The sequence below is a fragment of the Rattus rattus genome, chromosome 8 (assembly GCF_011064425.1).
Source record: "Rattus rattus isolate New Zealand chromosome 8, Rrattus_CSIRO_v1, whole genome shotgun sequence".
Classification (NCBI taxonomy): Eukaryota; Metazoa; Chordata; class Mammalia; order Rodentia; family Muridae; genus Rattus; species Rattus rattus.
In genome coordinates, this window is record NC_046161.1 from 59,482,356 (window position 1) to 59,502,461 (window position 20,106).

Here is a 20,106-nt window from a genome sequence, read left to right on the forward strand (position 1 = left end):
GAGCCTGCACATACCCTTCGTCTTCCTGGAGCTGGTCTGCCAGGCATGTCCACCCGACAGCCAAGGGAAGCCATGAGTTCAGTCTGGTGCAATGGTCCAAACGTATTTAAAACAGCATGGGTTTTGGTTTTATTGGCCTTCTTTTGGTAACTCCTCTGGATTTCACTTATGAGCTTTGTAGATGACTACATCTTATCTCGGTGTCTCCTTTCCAGGTATCTTAAAGGTTATGTCACCTCAGGTTGGAATGTGCCTCCCCACGGTAGGGAGGGCTGAAGGAAGGGCTGGTCTGTCCCTTGAGCTACTGTCCTGCTTCCAGAAGGCTGTGCTCCTCAGAGGATGACCCCTCGTCTCTTCCTCTGTACCTCCACAGTGCACCTTATCTGTCTCTCCTTTTCTGTCTCCCCAGCTATGTCTGACTTCCACGTGCACCCCCAGGCCGTCATGGGTGAGGAGGGTGGTGTGGCCCGCTTCCAGTGCCAAATCCACGGGCTTCCCAAGCCTCTGATCACATGGGAGAAGAACAGAGTCCCCATTGACACGGATGATGAGAGGTGAGCCTCTTGTGGGAACGACAGGGAATAACTGACTTGGGATGAAGCCGGTGGCAGCCTCGTGTGTACCACCAGCACCTACAGGCTGGAACAGTGCTACTTGTGTAAGCTGCAGTCAGAATTGTGGGTCCGGGTGGCTTACTAGGCCCAGATTCTAGGCTCATGAGAATGTGTGAGAGTATTGTATGTGTTGTTACTAAGATTAGGAGGCTATGTCCACTCAGGAGGGTCCCAGTAAGCATCTGTGATCACAGCAATAAGGTTGGGTTAGTGCCCATGTCTCAAGTTTTTGTCCCCATGGCTTGAGGTTGCAATGGCTGTGCTGGTAGTCAATTATGCCCTCCCCTAACAGGTACACATTACTGCCCAAGGGGGTCCTGCAAATAACAGGACTTCGGGCTGAGGATAGCGGTGTCTTCCATTGTGTGGCCTCCAACATGGCTAGTGTGCGGGTCAGCCATGGGGCCAGGCTCACCGTGTCAGGTGAGCTCCCTTGGCCTTCCCTGTTCTCTTAGCCACCCCAGTTGGTCTACTCCCAGACAGACCCAGTTCCCCAGTGTGACTGAGCATAAGCCCACAAGCCGAAAGCACCTGAGGCTGGCCTCTAGCCTTTCTGGAAAGCACGTCTTCCCTGAGCTCTCCCAATTCTAGAGACCTGGCTGGGACGACTGTCAGGACCCGCTGGTTCCCCAATTCTCCTTGTCTTCAGAACTTGGTTGGGGGTTGGTGCATATCCTGGGTCGTGCGTGGGCAGGAGTGAGGGAGTGAAAAGACTTCCAACTGAAATGAAGAAATGCGGGTTTCTCCTCTCAGGTTCGGGCTCTGGGACCTACAAGGAGCCCACCATCCTTGTGGGGCCTGAGAACCTCACCCTGACAGTGCACCAGACTGCAGTGCTGGAGTGTGTCGCCACGGGCAACCCGCGCCCCATTGTGTCCTGGAGCCGCCTGGGTGAGCCTTATCCATAGTGCCTGCTCTCTGGCCAGCCCACCCCCCCTGGGAGGGCTGGTCTCACGGTCTCATCACCCAGCTCTGGGGGGGCTTTACATTGTATTTGTTTTTCACAAGGGTCAATCCGATCCCCTCCCTGTGGCCTGGGGAGGGGTTGAGTTTCTCTGGAGGTCAGCCTGCTGCTACATTCTCTCTCTCCCTGCGGGGCTGGCTTAGTTCCCTGGGTTACCGAGTACAGGCAGTCCTGTCTCTCTAGCCCCTAGAACTCTCTGCAGCACCCAGTGCCTCCCACGCCACCCTCTATGCCTGGCCACACCCCCGCTATGCAATCCTCAGTGTTCAAAATCTCAGCAAGCATCCTACCCTGTCGGCCCCGCCCCGTCCCTCCTCCCCTCCTGCGGCGCTTGCCTGCTCCTAAGTCTTCCCAGCCAGAATCCCCAGGCAGCTGAAGAAAGCAGTGAAAGGGTGCAGATGGACCACTAGTCTGAGCCGAAAGGTCACTGGGGGAAGGAGCCTCTAGAGGGGGTGGGGTGGGGTGGGGTCACATTCACAGGGAGACTGTGCCACACTAGCAGCTGAGTGCTGGGGGAAGGAGGGGCCGTGTGGGATAATGGAGTAGATTTCACCACTTCAGGGCCTGAATGGGGAGCTGTCTCCTTGTGTTCTGGCTGTGCTAATCTGATCCCTGGGGTTGGGGGAGGGCCTGGGTCCCAGGGAGAGGCTGGAAAGAGCAGGCTACCATCAGGAGCCACTAGGCACTTCAGGGGCCATCTGCTCCGTCATTTCCCAAAGCATGGCCTAGCAAGAGAGAAAGAATGGCTCTGGGGCCTCATACGGATGGGGAACAAAGTTAACCAAGGCCCTTTACTGAGGAACCCCCCAGAGCCTTTCTATTCCTGGGCATGGGCCTCGGCATCCTAGATAGAACAGAACTTAACAACTGCTGATCAAATTCAAATCCTCTATGGACTCAAGGTAGCGCTTCTCAACCTTCCTGATGCCGTGACACTTTAATACAGTTCCTCTGTGGTTCCCAACCACAAAATTATTTCACTGCTACTTCAAAACTGTAATATTGCTACTTTTATGAAGACCCTTTTATGAACCGTAATGTAAATATCCGTGTTTTCTAGTGGTCTTAGGTGACCCCTGTGAAAGGGTTGTTAGACCCCCCCCACCCCCAAAGGGGTCACACCCCACGGGCTGAGAATGACTGGGCAATAAGGTTTGTAATCCCAGCACCTGGGAGGCTCAAACAGAAGGATCTCACCCCAGGCTGTGCAGTGAGACGCTGTCTAAAAACAAAGCAAACAACAGTAAAACCATCGAGCAGTCACCATACTAGAATCAGAACGCTGGCTCCTGCTACCGGGCTCCAGGGCTACACATTTGGAGATCTGGGGAGGGGTGCTAGAGGGGTGAGCCTTCTGGAATATTCTTACCTGTCCTATCTTCCTGACACAGCTCATTCCCTCTCCATTGTCTTTACAGACGGCCGCCCTATTGGGGTGGAAGGCATCCAGGTGCTGGGCACGGGGAACCTCATCATCTCAGATGTGACTGTCCAGCATTCAGGTGTCTATGTCTGTGCAGCCAACAGGCCTGGCACCCGCGTGAGGAGGACAGCCCAGGGTCGGCTGGTGGTACAAGGTATGGAGCAGCCAAACCCTTCCTGCGCCCACTCCGCATCTCTGGTCTGTGCCAGAGACCAATACCTTCTCCACTCCAGCCCTTGCCCCACCCTTCGCCCCTCATAAGTCAAAGACAGTAGGACTGCTCCCAGAGTACGAGTATTAGCATCAGACTTGCCGCCCATGATCTCAGCGGGTCATTCCCCTGGCTCACACGTGTCCCTTCCCGTGGAGCCGTTTCATTCACACGTGTGCTACTTCCACGCTCACACCCGCCTGCTGTGCGCCCCACCGTACCTGTCATCTCCCTCTCACACAGCAGCTCCCACCTCGCTCCCAGGATGTGGAGGCTGCAGCAGCCAGCCTCGATTTCCATTCCCAGGGCTTTCCCCCTGGTTGTCTCCTCCTGCGGCACAGGAGCGGAGATGGGAAATGGGGGATCGGGAACCTAAGTGCTGTTTGTTTAGCATGCTATGTGCTGTTAATCTGCCCACATGAAAGTGATGGAGTATTTCATTCTTGAGTGTTAATAGAGGCTTGAGCAAGCTGGGGATTGGAGGGAAGTGGAATTGGGGGTGGGGGTGGGGGTGGGGGGCCTCATTCATCTCCTGTCATTACAGGCTTGGAGGTGCAGCCAGCCCTATTAGCACATGTATTTATTTAACAATTTCCTGAGCGGGGAGCTCAGCTCGATTGCTTTCGGATACAGATGTCAGTCTTTTGAATAGTCCTTAAGATGGAGTCCTCGTCCTAGATGCTGGGGTGAAGAAGAAGACAGGGAACCTCTACTGCCTCCTGGGAGTAGTCTTCTGTGCCCCACTATCCGTCCCACCTCGCTGTGATCACCACCGCTCCCACCTTGCCCCTCTCCCCCACACTCATGGCTGTCCCTGTTCCTCGATGCATGACCCCTATGACTCTGCATGCTTCTTTGTGTCCATTCAGCCCCAGCAGAGTTTGTCCAGCATCCTCAGTCCATCTCCAGGCCAGCTGGGACCACAGCCATGTTCACCTGCCAAGCCCAGGGTGAACCACCGCCTCATGTCACATGGTTGAAGAATGGACAAGTGCTGGGGGCAGGAGGCCACGTCAGGCTCAAGAACAATAACAGGTGTGTGTGTGCGTGCGTGCGTGTGTGTGTGTGTGTGTGTCTGTGTGTCTGTGTGTCTGTGTGTGTGTCTCTGTGTGTGTGTCTCTGTGTGTCCCTATGTAAGTATGTGTGTATCTGTGTGTGTGTCTCTGTGTGTGTGTGTGTGTGTGTCTGTGTGTGTGTGTGTGTGTGTGTGTGTGTGTGTCTGTGTGTGTGTGTGTGTGTGTGTGTGTGTGTGTGTGTGTGTGTGTGTGTGTGTGTGTGTGTGTGTGTCTCTGTGTCTTTGTGTGTCTGTGTGTGTGTGTGTCTGTGTGTGTGTGTCTGGATCTATGTGTATGTGTGAGTGTGTCTCTCTGGGTCTGTGTGTGTGTCCCTATGTAAGTATGTGTGTATCTGTGTGTGTGTGTCTGTGTGTCTCTGTGTGTGTCCCTATGTAAGTATGTGTGTCTCTTTGTGTGTCTGTGTGTGTCTCTCTGTGTGTGTCTGTGTGTGTCTGTGTGTGTCTCTCTGTGTGTGTCTGTGTGTGTGTATGTCTGTGTGTGTGTCTCTGTGTCTTTGTGTGTCTGTGTGTGTGTATCTCTGGATCTCTGTGTATGTGTGCGTGTGTCTTTCTGTGTATGTCTGTGTGTGTGTGTATCTGGATCTCTGTGTATGTGTGAGTGTGTCTCTCTGGGTCTGTGTGTGTGTATCTGTGTCTCTGGATCTATGTGTATGTGTGGGTGTGTCTCTCTGGGCCTGTGTGTGTGTGTATGTGTGTCTGTCTTGGCATGCTATCCTTGGAAGAGACAGTGGCCTAAAATAAGTAGCCCAAATATACTGTATATATCTAGCCAGAGGAAAGCGATGGGGGCCTGGGGGCTTGGGGCTTAAGTCTTAGACCCACTGCCCTTGTGCAGACAAGTCTTGCTCTGACAAGGAGGACCTCGGTCTCTTTATCTCTCAAGTGGGGTGTGGCTGACCTCTGAGGCTCTCCCTTCCCCTGTAGCACATTGAGCATTTCTGGAGTCGGTCCTGAAGACGAAGCCATCTACCAGTGTGTGGCTGAGAACATTGCTGGCTCCTCCCAAGCCAGCGCCAGGCTGACCGTGCTGTGGGCCGAGGGGTTGCCAGGCCCCCCACGCAATGTCCGTGCTGTCTCTGTGTCCTCCACTGAGGTTCGAGTGTCCTGGAGTGAGCCTCTGACCCACACCAAGGAGATCATTGGCTATGTCTTGCACATCAGGAAGGCTGCTGGTGGGTAGTGACCCTCAGGAGAACTCCATCACCCACCCTCACTCACCGTAGCTAACGCTCTGTACCACACATACATCCTGACCTAACACCTTCCTTTCCTTCAGCACCCTGCTCCCTGACCTCAGTTCACTGAAGCTTCTAAGATTCCTTCCTAGCCCTTAACACTCCCTACCCTTCGCCTCCCAGACTCACCCAAGCTGGAGTACCAGGAAGCTGTCAGCAAGAGCACCTTTCAGCACCTGGTGAGAGACCTTGAGCCCTCCACCGCCTACAGCTTCTACATCAAAGCCTACACACCACGGGGGGCCAGTTTAGCCTCCGTCCCCACCCTGGCCAGCACCCTGGGTGAAGGTGAGGAATGTGGGATACAAAAACTATAGATGCTCAGGCTATTGGAACAGAACCATCCCCCGTGTACCTGTTCAGGTTGTATGCTGTACAAGATGCCTGGTCCTGAGGCTGAGTGGGAACTGGCTGTCCTGGGAGGGAGGGGCAGCCTTTTCTGATTCATTGAGAGATGCTGTCTGAGCAAGGACCTGCTCTATGCCAGCCAGAGGGCTGTCAGGATCTTGGGGTCTAGGTCACAGGTGGAAACCTTAGCGTTCCCACTGACTGCTCACATCTTGGCTTCTAGCCCCTGTCCCACCCCCGTTATCTGTGCGGTTGCTGGGCAGCTCCTCTCTACAACTGCTGTGGAAGCCCTGGCCACGGCTGGCCCAACACAATGGGGGCTTCAAGCTGTTTTACCGCCCAGCCAGCGCAGCCTCCTTCACCGGCCCCATCTTGCTCCCTGGGACTGTCTCCTCTTACAACCTCAGCCAGCTCGGTGAGGCCTACAGGGCACGGGGCGGGGCCAGGGGTGGTACTGGGGCGGGGCCAGAGGCGGGGCCCCTTCCACTCTCGGACAAAGGTGTCTGGCAGGGAAGGGGAAGTTGCTCAGTAGCCCTGCCTCCTGCAGACCCCAGCACCGTGTACGAGGTGAAGCTCCTCGCCTACAATCAGAATGGAGACGGAAACGCCACGGTCCGATTTGTGTCTTTGAAGGGAGCCTCTGAGAGGACAGGTGAGGGCTAAGGATAGGACGTGTGCCGCAGCCCGGCCTGCAGGGAGGAGGATGCGTAGTAAGCAGACTAGGAGAGAGCCCAGTATCTCTAGTCTCAGAAACACAGCTTAGGTGGAAGCAGAGATGCTTAAGGGTGCAGCTTTTCAGCTGTGTGACCTTGGACACGTTGTTTAACTTCTCTGAACCCTTTTTTTTCCCCCGTTATGAAACAAGGTTAAGGATACCCACTTTATAAAGCTATGGCCAAGATAAAATAGTCCGTACAACCAAAACAAGGGGCGGCTGGGCCTGGCTAGACTATAGCTCAGTTGATAGAGCTCTTGCCTCGTAAGTACAAAGCCTTGGGTTCTACCCCTAGTGCCGCAGAAGCCAGGCGTAGCATCTGTAATCGCAGCACCCAGGAGGAAGGAGCTGGAGGATCAGAAGTTGAAAGTCATCCTCAGTTACATAGCAAGTTTGAGGCCAGCCTGGGCTACATGAGACCCTGTCTCAAACAGCACTAGTGCTGCTCAGTTAGCACAGAGTGGCTGCCATAGCAAGTACCAGAGAGTACCAGAAGACTGAGCTAGGGTCCCAGAGAAAAAGTTCACGGGGTCAAGCAGAGGGAGAGAACTGGGGAGTCTTGCTTCAGGCCAGGCAAGCTGTGCCCCAACCTGCCCTCCCCTCTAGCGTTGACTCCCCCATGTGACTGCCGGAAGGAAGAGGTCACCAACCACACATCTACTACAGGCATTGTCATCGGCATCCACATCGGAGTCACCTGCATCATCTTCTGTGTTCTCTTCCTTCTGTTTGGCCAAAGGGGCAGGTGAGTTCTGAGTCTGGGGAGGAGCAGCTGCAGGGGAAGGCAACAGAGCCGGCCCCTCGGTCTTCTGTCTGTCTTTATCCCCGATGGTGCTCCCCTAACATTTGGCTCACCTCTTAGGGTCCTCCTATGTAAGGATGTGGAAAACCAGCTCTCCCCTCCCCAGGGTCCCCGGAGCCAGAGGGACCCTGGTATCCTGACCCTGAATGGAGTGAACCGAGGAGAAGGGGGCCAGCTAGGCCGAGATGAAAAGCATGTGGATGCCAAGGAGTTGGAGCAGCTGTTCCCCCCAACTGCGTCAGCCGGGCAGCCAGGCTCCAGGTCCACGGTGAGTGCCCAGGCCTCCAACCCATCTCCCTCAGTCCCTGACTCCCTCAGTGCTACCCCTCCCTATATCCTGGCTATAGGACAGGATCTCTAACTCCCGTCAGTGCTGCTCCTTGGGTCCTCCTTGGGAGGCCTAGGGACAGCCAAGCATGTCTGGCTAGCCTGCAAGCCTCAGGCTTCTGGCACTTGGCAGGTAACAGCCATGAATGGGATCCAATACAAAATCATAAATGTACTTAAAACAGGATGCCCCTGGTATGGTGGTGTACACCTGTAATCCTAGCACGCCGGAGGTGAAGGCATGAAAATCAGATTTTCGGGATTTTCCTCAGCTACATAGAGAGCAAGCCTGAGCTACACTATACCCTCTTTTTTTTAAGGGGTTATGATTTCCAGTCTGGTGGTCCACACCTTTAATCCCAGCACTCAGGAGCCAGAGGCAGTTGGATCTCTATGAGTTCTAGGCCAGCTTGCTCTATCTAGCAAGTTTCAGGCTATCCAAAGCTACATAGTGGGACCCTCAGGGTGGGGGCTGGGGTGGGGGAGAAAGTATGTTTTTCCCGTCCCTTCACTGACTGAATGGTCTCCAACACCATCTTTTTGATGACAGCATCCTGCCGTGAGAAAAGTTTAGACATGTCTGCTGAACCTTCCCTCTGGGGTGGGATGGAGTCTGAACCTTGCCTCTGGCTCTGATACTCACCTCCATACCTGACGCTTCCCTCCTCAGGATCCCACAGTCCCTGCTCCATATGAGGAGACCCAGCTCTCCATGGTGCAGCTTCAAGACTTCAACCTTGTGGCAGGGAGGACAACAGAGACTATGTCTTCCTGTGCAGGGCCTGGACCTGTCCCAGCATCCCAGGATGTAGGCCTTGGTCTCCTCAGTGAAGGACAGACTACCCAGCCTCTAGCAGTCCCAGCTCCCCAGTGAGCTTACTGGAGACAATAGCCAGCGTTGGTGTGTTCCCGAGGGGTGGTACCCCATTCTCAGGTCAAAGGCGAGGTTTTTCCTGTTCTGTGGGATTTGGATGTCCTAGGAGCTCGCCAATGAAGGACAGGGTTCTCAAACCACAGGACCCAGTGGGTCCTACAGCAAGGCATCTCCCTCCTCGAACTAATGTCGTCCCCTCATCAACGCCTGCTGCCCACAGGACTTAGGAAACAAACCTTTTCCTTTAAAAAAAAATCAAAATTTAAAAGTCAAAAAAGAAAGAGAAAGAAGAGAGAGAGAGAGAGAGGAAGTGAATTATACTCCAGAGCCATGTCCCTGCTGTGGCTCGGCCCCTGATGTCACCCTGCTCTGACCTTGTTTTCTCAGGATGGATTTTTAGCTGTTGTGACTCAGCACCTACCTCAGCCGGAATGAATGTCCTTGGGGGTAGCGGGGCAGTAGCCTCAGCCTCTACCCCACAGAGCCCGAAAGCACTCCTACCTCAAGCCCCGTAATGGGGACCCCTCCCACCTATATTGTTGCCCAGAGTAAAAGAAAAAGGAGAAAAAAAGAAAAAAGAAAGAAAGGGAAAAAAAACCTAACCCCCAAAAGAACCACTGTCCCAACTCCAAGTGTGAAAGAAACTGTCTACCTCAAGGCTCACGTCCCTCAGTGTGGGCCTATGCTGTCACTGGACCCTCCTCGGCCTCCTTCCCTGGCCTGGCCTGGCCTACCTCTCCCCTGCCAGAGGAGGCTGTAGCTAGGTGACCATGGGGCTTACCGAAATGGAGATGAAACTGGTCAGAGAGAAAATGTGAAACAAGCCAAAAACAAGAGCAAAGCTGTTCCATGAAGTATAAATTGTCCCAAACTTGTCCCATCCCTGCACTCCATCTCCTGTGTCTGTCCACCCTTGTTCCGACCTTCTCACAACCCACTGTTCACCTGGAGCCCTGTAGTCCTCCCTGCCTGGGCTTAGGGAAGGCGGGACATAACCCGGAGGTCCATCTCCTGGTCTGACCAGACACAGGGCAGTCCCTGGAATGTACTGCATGGTGTGGAAGTGGGTGTTCTCTCATATAGGCGCCCCAGCTTTCTGGGACCCAGGTAACCTGCCCTACCCAGTCAGCAGGGGTGGCCAGGAATTATTTTTGTATGAGGTGTGTTTACGTTTTATTTCTCTTTTCTGTTGTATTGTTCTTTGAACTACTTAGGTTAAAAAAGTTAGAAACAGAAAGAAAGGAAAAAAAACACAAAGACCTATTTTTGGTTACTCTCAGAAACATTTTTTTAAATAGCAGAAAGAAAACTTTTTTTAAAGAAAAAAAAAGGTTGTGTATTCTTTAAAAAATGAGGTTAGAACATAAAGACCCTGACCCCAAATCCTCTAGGGACTCCCACCCCGAACTCTAGAGAATTAGCTAAAACAGTAGAATGTGTGGCGTTTTTTTAGAAACCTAGACTCTTGTCCACGTGGACTTGGGAAGGGCAGTCTCTTCTCCCAAATGGTAGGTGGACTCTAGGACTCTTCCCACCCTGAGCCAGTGTCCTCTGTCCCTGAGTTGCTTCTCTGTGGCGTCCCATTTTCCTTTGGTCAGAGAGGCTACAGGAGACGGATCTGGCAGCCTCTTCTGCCGACTTGGGTTTGTCACAGTCTATTCATTTTAACTGAATAAAAGTACTGTTGCCAAAGTGAACATTGAGTTTTTTGATACAGTGTCAGTTTCTGGGCCACGGATCTTGGGGTGGGGTGGGGGTTGAGGTGGAGGAAGGACCCTCACAGGGTCAGAGCCTAAGATACTAACAGCCAAACTGTCCAAATTGTGTGAGGCACCCACAAGTGGGCACAGTGTGGACAGATCGCATGTCCACACAAGGCCTTGTGAAGTAGCTGTGCCGGTGACTATCATTTTCATTATCAGATACATAATTCAAGGAAGGGGAGACGTAGGCCGTTGCTCGGTTGGGAGAATACCTGCCTAGCATGCACAAAACCTGGGTTCCATCCCCAGCATTGCACAAACCAGGCATGGCGGTGTGCATGGAACTCAGGAGGTAGAATCAGGATGATAAGACATGCAGGGTCGTCCTCTGGTGTGTTGGTTACCCTCTCCTCCCACCATTCACCCCATCTACCATCTCTAGGCTGACGATGGCTTGAAACCCATTCTGAATGCCTGGTGTAGTGAGTTTTAACATGGCGTCTACTCTGCTCATGAGCTATGCTTTGGGCAGAGCTGGCCCTGGGTGGGCTATCTCTCTTCTGCTCAGCTTCCTTCACCTAGGCAGCTTGAGGTTGGAGGCCTCACTCCTCCCGTGTCTAGTGATTGATATACCACACTGTCAGAGGCACAAGCTAGGTGGCAGACTTGTCATTATTTCTCATCCGGCCCTACTGGTACAATCTGATGGCTACATTGTTTCTTAAAGCAAGTCAGGAAGACTGCTCATACTTAGGGAATCCGGTTACACTAATGGGACAATGGTCAGGGGACAGACATGTGGACATATTTTAAAAACAACTACAGAGAAGCTAAGTGTGGCAGTGCCCCTCTGTAATCTTTGTACTGGGGAGCTGGAGACAGGCAGATCCTAGGGCCTCACTGGCCCACCAGCCTGGCCTGGTCCAAAAGATGAGTCTCAGATTCAGTGAGAACTTATATCTAAAAAACAAACAAACAAACAAACAACAACAACAACAAAAAAAAAAGCAAAGGGGCTGGTGAGATGGCTCAGTGGTTAAGAGCACTGACTGCTCTTCCAGAGGTCCTGAGTTCAATTCCCAGCAACCACATGGTGGCTCACAACCATCTGTAATGGGATCTGATGCCCTCTTCTGGTGTGTGTGAAGACAGCAGTAGTGTACTTACCTACATAAAAAATAAATAAATCTTAAAAAAAAAAGCAAAGCAAACAAACAAACACAGACAAAAAAAAATAAAATAAAATAAAATAAATCAGGTAAAAGCCCCTTAGCCCCTGATGTCCATCTCTGGTCTACACACACACACACACACACACACACACACACACACACACATACACACACACACAACCACATATGTACACACATACTATTACATACACATGCACACACAAACATGCTGTCTGTATCATCTGGGTGTTAGTGGCAGGAGGATCAAATGTTCTGGGTCATCTTCAACTATATAGAGAATTTGAGGCCAACCTGGGTTGGAGACCGTGTCAAAAATCAAATAGGAGGTGGCAGGTGAAATGGTCCGTCAGGTAAGACATTTGCCCCAAACCTGATGACCCTGGGACCCACATTGTGGAAGGAGAGAAGTGACTCTTGCAAGTTGTCCCCTGACCTCCATGGACACTCTATGACATGCATGCCATATAGATACACATACAAGCAAGCAAACAAGACTTAAGTTGGCGCAGGAGAGGAGCAACTGAGACGGAAGGCACGCCTCTGTTTGGCCTGGCTTCCCTGGAGCCACTGGTCCCAGCCTGGCAGCACTGAAAAGGCTGGGCTGCAACAAGAGGACTTTGCTGCCACCTTGTGGAACCAATGAACACTACAGTCATTGGGATGGGTGTGCCTTATTAAACATCAGGAGCAATCAAAATGTGCCTTACCCCCTGTAAGAGAGGCGCAGAGCAAGCCTCCATGAACTCACAATACAAATAACTCACAAGTATCAGAAGCCTGTCTTGGATGCAAACCAGTAACGCTCTGTGGAAAGAGAAGGCGTGGGATTGATAAAGTAGTAGATTAAGGAAGGCTTCGTGGAGGAAGGAAAGACAGGGAGAACATTCAGGACAGAAAGCAAGACACAAGCCAAGGCTGGAGGTGTGGCAGTGCACCCGGCAGCCAGGAAGCTGTCATCTGCTGTGTGGGGCGTGGCACTTAGATACACAAATGGAACACCTGTAAATGGAATGACTACTAGTCTCCCACAGCACGTGCTCTTTGAACGCTTGATGCTACCTGAGATCTCCTCAGGGAAGAGGTGGGGTCGGTGAAATCTCATGTCCCAGTAGTAATTATGACAGCAGTCCTTTTAGTCCGTGTGTTCATTTACTGTGGAAGAGGACAATGGGTATGTCGTGGTGCACGTGTGAAGGTCACAGGGCTAATTGTGAGAGTCTGATCTCTCCCACCCCATGTGAGTCCTAAGGACAGAACTCAGACCACCAGATTTAAAAACCGGTGTCTTTATCAGATGAGGAAGCCAAGTCCCAGAGAAGTGAAGGGAGGGTCCGGGGCCTGACTCCTAGATTCGTTGTGGTAAGCAGGCTGCTGCTTTGACCTGTGCTTCCAGAAGGAAAACCGGAGCATTGAATGTAAATGAACTGAAATGGAGTTGTTTTCACTTTGCTTATTATGATTTTTGCATTTATAATATATTTATATCATCTACCCTTTTCCCTTCCTCCCTCTAACCTTTCCCTCTATCTTCCTTTCAAATTCATGGCCATGTTTAATTGTTAGTGTGTGTGTGTGTGTGTTTATATATTCCAAAAAATATATTAATTCAATCTGCTCATTCTGTATTGCTCATTGCTTGTGTGTTGTTTGTTTGTCTCAAGAATGAGGAGATCCTGGCCTATCTGACACACTTCCTGTCCAAAGGACTGTTAAGTATATCATAAAATGGGACAGGGAGCCTGCCATAAACTCATTGCCCTGGAATAGGCCTGGGGACAATGCTCTATGTCCATAATTCAAGGTGTCCTCACAAGAGGCAGGGATAGTTAAGAGGACCAGCTAAGGTTTATAATCCTGGCTCTGTCACTGTCTAGCTGAGTGTCTGGTGGACACGTCTTGATCTCTGTTCTAATTTCCTCCCACATGGGTTGCTGGAGGAGTGAACTAGACGGAGTGCAGTAGGCCCTCGGGGCTGAGCACAGTGTCATTGTTATTAGTGAGGAAAGAGGCTAATGCTCTATTCCCATCACCAAACCCAGCTATCAAAGACAAGCCCTTGGCTTCCCCTCCCCGCTCCCCCCCCCATGCTTTGCATTAATACCTCTGGGCCTTTTTGCAGGCTATGCCTCCAGTCTTAATGACCAGCACCTCAGTCTGGGGAGATCTTTTCCCATCCTCTCCAACTAGAACCACTGCTGTGCCTTCCACCACACCTTGCTTAAGTCTCATACTGAACCTGTTCCTGAAGTGCTATAATACAGTAGGCTTACCTTCAACTGCTCCGGAAACTTAGGGTTCAATTTCCCAAAAGCAGAGGCCTTTGCCACTTTACGATCTGACTGAGGTAGCAGTAGATGGATGCCCAGTGAAAACTTGTGGAATGAAAAGGAAGGAAAACTAAAGGAAAGGGGGGAAAAGCAGAAGAACTAGACATGAAGCCAAGCATGACTGAGGCTGGGCATGTCAGCACACGCCTTCAGCCTCGGCGTTTGGGAGAACAGGCAAGCAGCGCTCTGTGAGTTCAAGGCCAGCGACATTTTGAGTGCCAGGCCAATAAGGACTACATAGTGAGAGCCTGTCTCTCAAAACAAAACAAAAGTAAACCTGAGCTGAAATGGTGGTCACCCCCTACTCCTGTAGTGTCAGCCCTGGGCTACACAGCAAGATCACATTTCCAAATAAATAAATTATCATCATCATCATCATCAATAGTAATAGTACTGGAACTGGAGAGATGGCTCAGTGAGTAAGAGTGTTTGCTGTACAATCATGAGAACCAGAGTACTGACTTCAGTACCCAAGTAACAAGCCTGCATCCCACATACCTGCAGACACGCGTGTACATACACATACACGGAGACCCAGACACACATACATATTTAAAAGTAAAAATAAACAGATAAGCTTGCTTAAGCTACTAAAGGAATAGCACAGGTACACCTCTGTGTGTGTGCATGTGTGTGTGTGTGTGTGTGTGTGTGTGACACTTAATGTGTGTGAAGCCTTGGGTTCCTGCCCCAGCTACTGTCTAACAAAGGGCCCTGGGGGGGCATTTGCAGTTTAACACCCCCACCCCCACCCTCAGCTCCCTTTCATTCCTCCAGGGCACGAAAAGCAGACTTTGAGAATCTCAGTGCAGCCCCAGGCTTGACCTTTGCCCCTCTGAGTATTTCCTCAACCAGTGGCGATCATAACCAGACTTAAATAGCTGCTTTGTGAAGAGATCAAATGAGGACCCAACTAGAAAATTCCTGGCACCTGGTGCAATGTAGGCACTCAATAAACATTCTTTGTTAGGGTGGCGATTGTTTGGTGAGGCTCAGGATTCCAGTTGGAATATAGCTCAGGGGAAAGGGCTTTGCCTAGTGGGCAAGAGGCCCTGGGTTCGACCCCCGGCAGCAGGGGGGTAAAACAGAAAAAGATATTGCAGACAAGTGACAAAGGACTGAACTGGCACCGCTCTCCAGGCCTGGTTGTTCTTGATTCCAGCCCAGCAGTCACACAAAGGTCACAAAGCTTTCTCCTGGCCTCCGCTCTTCCTGTTAAGACACAATAAAGGACTCTGACTGATGATTAGAGGAAGCGGATATACAATTAATTTCTATTTTAGACCTAAAGCCCTCCTCCTACCTTTCAAAAGAATTGCATACCTATCCCAATTTACGCACTGAACAAACATGGGATTTTCCAGCGGGTTCTGTAGTCTTTGAAGTGACCAGACCAGACTATTGATTTATTTCCAACTAACCTCTTTCTTTGAACCCAGAAGGGTCAAGGTTAATTATATAATAAAACACACTGTGCCCAGCCGCCCTTCTGAGGGCACAGGGAGTCCCCACTCCCTTTCTGAGCCAGAAGAGGTGGATCGGATTTCTGATTCCTTCCCCCTCAATTCATTTCCTTCATCAGAGCCCATTAAGAAGAGTGGGGGAGGGGGCGGGAATGACCTCTCATTTCCTCCTTGAGAGATAAATTTTAATTTGCCGAAAAGCAGCAAAGGGACTCGAGCCATGTGTTTACACTCCTTCAGCTGTAAACCCTTGCAGGGCATCCCTGTCTCGGAGCTGGCAGAGAGGTGGGTGGGGTAGGCACGGCTTACAGACCCCGAGCCTGGAGTCTTTATCTCCTATGGAGTGGAATGCTGTCCCCCAGAGGGACCCTGCTGGTGCTGTTAGCACAAGGAAGACTCTACTAAGGCTGACTAACTGGCCATGGGCTACTCCCACGCACGCTCAGTCTTCAGTGGCCCCTGAGACGGGCAGCATGGCATGACCATTGGTCGATGGTCCCTGTGGCTCCCTTCCAGCCAGCCTGGCCTACTCGGTGAGTTCCAGACCAGTGGAAGCCTCGTCTCTAGATAAACAGGCAAGCGAATAGTGCTGAAATCCAATAAATGTTGGGCACAGTCGTAAGCTCTCACACTCTGGAGGCAGAGGCAGAGGCAGGTAGATCTCTGTGAGTTCAAAGGGAATGTATATAGCAAATTCCAGGCCAGGTTAGGCTACAAAGTGAGATCCCAGCTAAAAAAAAAAAAAAAAAAAAAAAAAAAAAAAAAAAGCTCAATTGGCTCAGAGCATTTAACCTCGCTGTGGCTGGAGGAGACTTTGAGTGGTGGTGGTGGTGGTGGTGGTGGTGGTGGTGGTGGTGGTGGTGGTGGTGTGTGTGTGTGTGTGTGTGTGTTGGGGGGTTTGGAGGGGTGTGATCTGATCAAAATGCATTGTGTATATCTATGAAATTCTCAAGGAATTGATTTTAAAAGTACATAATAATAATTTTAAAAAATTAGGCTGGTGAGGTGGCCCGGACTGTAAAAGCATCTGTCCACGTGAATTCAACCCCTAGAACGCACAGGGGAGGAGAGAAACAGAACCATAGGGAAAGAGAACTAGACAGCTGCCCTTTCTTCTCCAGCGTGTGCTTCTCGGAACATGCCCTCTCATGCATACAAGTAATAAGGATAAAGATAATGAACTAAATTAATTTTAGTCCAAGATGCACAATGCACAGTGAGTGCTTGAGGATCAATATGTGAAGTTGACCCCCGGACCCTACTTACACGCACACAGGTGCTTGCGTGCACACCTTCACGTACAAAAATTATTTTGTTTTTCACCCATAGACACCCGCGCCCAGGGAGAGAACTTGGTTAAACTACTACATTTTATGTCTGTGAAGTTCTAGAAAGTGAGGAGTGGGTCACAGGCCTGAGTCCGTAGGCGCAGCGGGCCTACCATAGTCAACATGCTGGTCGCCAGAAGTTGGGTTGCGGCAAAACCGATGTGACCCCACGGAGACCCTTCGAGAAATCGCGTATGGACCAGGAGCTAAAGTTGATTGGAGAGTATGGACTCTGGAACAAACGTGAGGTGTGGAAGGTCAAATTTACCCTGGCGAAGATCCGTAAGCCTGCCCAGGAGCTGTTGACGCTGGACGAGAAGGATCCTCGGCCTCTGTTTGAAGGCAACGCTGGACGAGAAGGATCCTCAGCCTCTGTTTGAAGGCAATGCTCTACTGAGGCAACTTGTTCACTTTGGGGAGCTGGAAGAGGGAAAAATGAAGCTGGATTACATTCTGGGCCTGAAGATTGAGGATTTCTTGGAGAGACCGCTGCAGACCCAGGTCTTTAAGCCGGACCTGGCCAAGTCTATTCACCATGCCCGTGTGCTCATCTGCCGACGTCACATCAGGGTCCGCAAGCAGGTGGTGAACGTCCCATCTTTCATTGTTCGTCTGGACTCTCAGAAGCACATTGACTTTTCCCTCCGTTCTTAGTATAGTGGTGGCCGCCCGGGCAGAGTGAAGAGGAAGAATGCCAAGAAAGGCCAGGGTGGTGCTGGAGCTGGTGATGATGAGGAAGAGATTAATTAATACCTTGTTGCACTGGTGGATTGTCTAGTTTTCCAGACAAAACAGAAATAATACTTGGTTTATTAAAAATAAATAAATAAATAGTGAGGAGCCTTAAGGAGGCGGAGCCTAGAAAAGGAAGTTGCGTCTCAGGGGCGTGTCTCTTTGGAAAACTTCCGGTCTCTGCAGGCTGGCCTCTTTAGGGTTTCCGTAGAGCACCTTCCTGTTATCTGCACTTGCTCTAGCCTGAGTTCATGTAGTGACCCAATGAATGACCTTATCTCACAAAAAAGAAGAAAGAAGGAAAGAAAGGAAGAAAGAAAGAAAGAAAGAAAGAAAGAAAGAGAGGAAGGAAGAAAGAAAGAAAGAAAGAAAGAAGGAAAGAGAGAAAGAAAGAAAGAAGGAAAGAAGGAAAGAGAGAAAGAAAGAAAGGAAGTTGCTGAGTTTTACCATCACAAAGCCTCAAGAGAGAAAGCCCAGTCTACAGGTGAGAACACCGAGGCCTCTAAAGGTTCTGTGACTAGACAGCAGGTTGTGGCACTGGTTAACAGGTCCTCAATTTTTGTCCAGGGGGCTCCCTCTGTACTTATGCTAGCAATGGATGTGAGGAGGTTTTTAGATGGAGTATGTCTCTATGGGCCATCTTTGAAAAGAAGACCCTGATGGAATAATTACTGTTAACTAATTATAATCCTTCATATCCAGTGTCTTTAGACATCCCAATGGTATCTTCATTAGTGATCCCTGATCCAAAGTCAAGTCAAAGTCCTTCCGGCTGGTATTAGGTCTGCCATCTCAAAGAGATGTGCCTTCCAACTGACTAGGGTCATGGGTTTGGGGCAGAAACAGCTCAGAAGCCTACTACATCCTCTTTGATGGGTTGCATGTGGACTACCTTAGTGGCAGCCTGTCCTGTTTTAAATTAGAGACCCAGGATCACCAGCGAAAGGTTTATTTTCCCTTCCTGGAGGCTTCACCAACCTGAAGGGATGGAGAGATGGGAAGGAATTAGCTCCTTCCAATGGGAATTAGCATCAGCCACAGGGAAACAGCCTGAGATTCTGGAACATTTTTCTTCTTCTTTTTTTTTTTTTAAGATTTATTTATTGGGGTTGGGGATTTGGCTCAGTGGTAGAGCGCTTGCCTAGCAAGCGCAAGGCCCTGGGTTCAATCCCCAGCTCCGAAAAAAAAAGAATAGAAAAAAAGAAAAGAAAAAAAAGATTTATTTATTTATTATTTTATGTATATGCGTACACTGTAGCTGTCTTCAGACACACCAGAAGAGGGCATCAGTCCCATTATAGATGGTTGTGAGCCACCATGTGGTTGCTGGGAATTGAACTCAAGTCCTCTGGAAGAGCAGTCAGTGCTCTTAACCTCTGAGCCATCTCTCCAGCCCTTTCTGGAACATTCTGTGTTTGCCCCAAGGCCTGGCACCCACACCTCTGCCTCTACAAGGCCTTCATGACTCCTGGGCACTCTGCTCCCATCATCCTTCACGTGTATGGCTTCCCCCTGGGTCCAGTGCTCAACAAAGTTCTCCATGGGCAAGGAAGGACTCTAACTCAGTGGTAGAGCATGTGCCTGTTAGCACGCAAGAGGCTGTAGTTACGTTAAAGCCAAGCATGCCCGGTAGGTCCACTCCTAGGTATGTATGTGAACACGCATGTGAATGTTAGTGACTGCATGGATGTGAGTGTATGCAGGCAAGTGCGTGTGTGTATAAGTACCTGCATCTTGTTATTTACAGAAATGTATGTATGCAAGTGTGCTTACATGAGTAGATGACTACTTCCATATAAGAATGCATGTGTGAGTACATGGGAGTACACATATGTCTGTTTATGAATGATGTGCACGGGTGTGCGACAGCATCTGCCGCCTGTCAGTCTCTGCTGCTTTCATCACCACAGGAAGTCTGAGTCAGGCCCCACAGGATGGACAGCCTTGTAGTAACTAAAGGCCAGGGCGGTTCTTATAGACCGAGTGCACTTTGGTTCTGCCACTCTCTGATCTCTACTCCCTGGAGCCCAGCGCTTAACATCATGAAATGTCAGAGCCTAGGGCACAGCGGGTGGGGGTGTCAGACTATCTGACTCACCTGACAAATAGGGGAGACCAGGCCTAGTCAGGTCCCTGCTGTTTAAACACTCAGGACTACAGAGGCTACACAATATTTAGTCCCCAGCTAGCTGACAACAGCATCTCTCCAGTCTCTCTTCTCTCTCCTGCCACAACAACCTGGAGTCTTGTCAGTCACAAAGTTTGCAACATTGGCCTCCCGGGGACCTCAGGCTGGAAAGGGGGGTCCACCAGGGGAGCCATTCCAATATGACCGGGCTGAAACCTTCCCCATCATCACCGGTCGCACGGAGTTTTTCATTGCGTCTGCCTTAGCAGAGAATGCTGCTCTTGTGCTGAGTGGAATTCTAGCTGTGGTTAATAGTTTTTGAGTCTATGTCCTGGAATTTGCTATATAAACCAGGGAGGCCTTGAACTCACTCATTACCCCCTCCACCTCCCAAATACAGAGAGAAGAAAGAGAGAGTTAGTTCACCAGAACTACCTCACTCAGTTGTACGGGAAAAGGAGTAGGTATTAAACTTCAAGTATGGTTTATACAAACAACCAGAATACAACTAGTAAGTGTCTAACATTCAAGCCAGACTCAGCTTGAAGACTGGTAGTAATCTGGGCCATATAAGAGCTACTATTTTTTAGCTCATTAACAAGCTAAAGAGCAGATCAGTTCTACTATTCGACACGTTTAGGTGT

General features: G+C 50.5%; 1 protein-coding gene and 1 pseudogene across 1 annotated transcript; both read left to right on the plus strand.

The window, feature by feature from the left end:
- Window positions 1–343: 343 nt before the first annotated feature.
- Window positions 344–7,748, plus strand: Igdcc3 (immunoglobulin superfamily DCC subclass member 3). The gene is made up of 11 exons (XM_032911479.1): window positions 344–554; window positions 907–1,037; window positions 1,368–1,505; window positions 2,997–3,155; window positions 4,082–4,247; window positions 5,212–5,459; window positions 5,646–5,810; window positions 6,094–6,285; window positions 6,418–6,522; window positions 7,192–7,330; window positions 7,448–7,748. The coding sequence occupies exons 1-11, from the start codon at window positions 412–414 to the stop codon at window positions 7,746–7,748; spliced, it is 1,887 nt and encodes a 628-aa protein (XP_032767370.1). The 5' UTR covers window positions 344–411.
- An 8,977-nt stretch (window positions 7,749–16,725) lies between these two features.
- On the plus strand, window positions 16,726–17,191 carry LOC116907822 (annotated as a pseudogene).
- The last annotated feature ends 2,915 nt before the right edge of the window (window positions 17,192–20,106 follow it).

What these genes read in the sequence shown, in the direction of transcription:
- Igdcc3 (XM_032911479.1), top strand. Translation starts at nt 412, where the DNA reads ATGTCTGACTTCCACGTGCACCCCCAGGCCGTCATGGGTGAGGAGGGT. An exon ending in AGGCTCAAGAACAATAACAG is followed by an intron (nt 4,248 to 5,211) that starts GTGTGTGTGTGC and finishes CTTCCCCTGTAG; the next exon opens with CACATTGAGCATTTCTGGAG. An exon ending in CTGTTTGGCCAAAGGGGCAG is followed by an intron (nt 7,331 to 7,447) that starts GTGAGTTCTGAG and finishes CTCACCTCTTAG; the next exon opens with GGTCCTCCTATGTAAGGATG.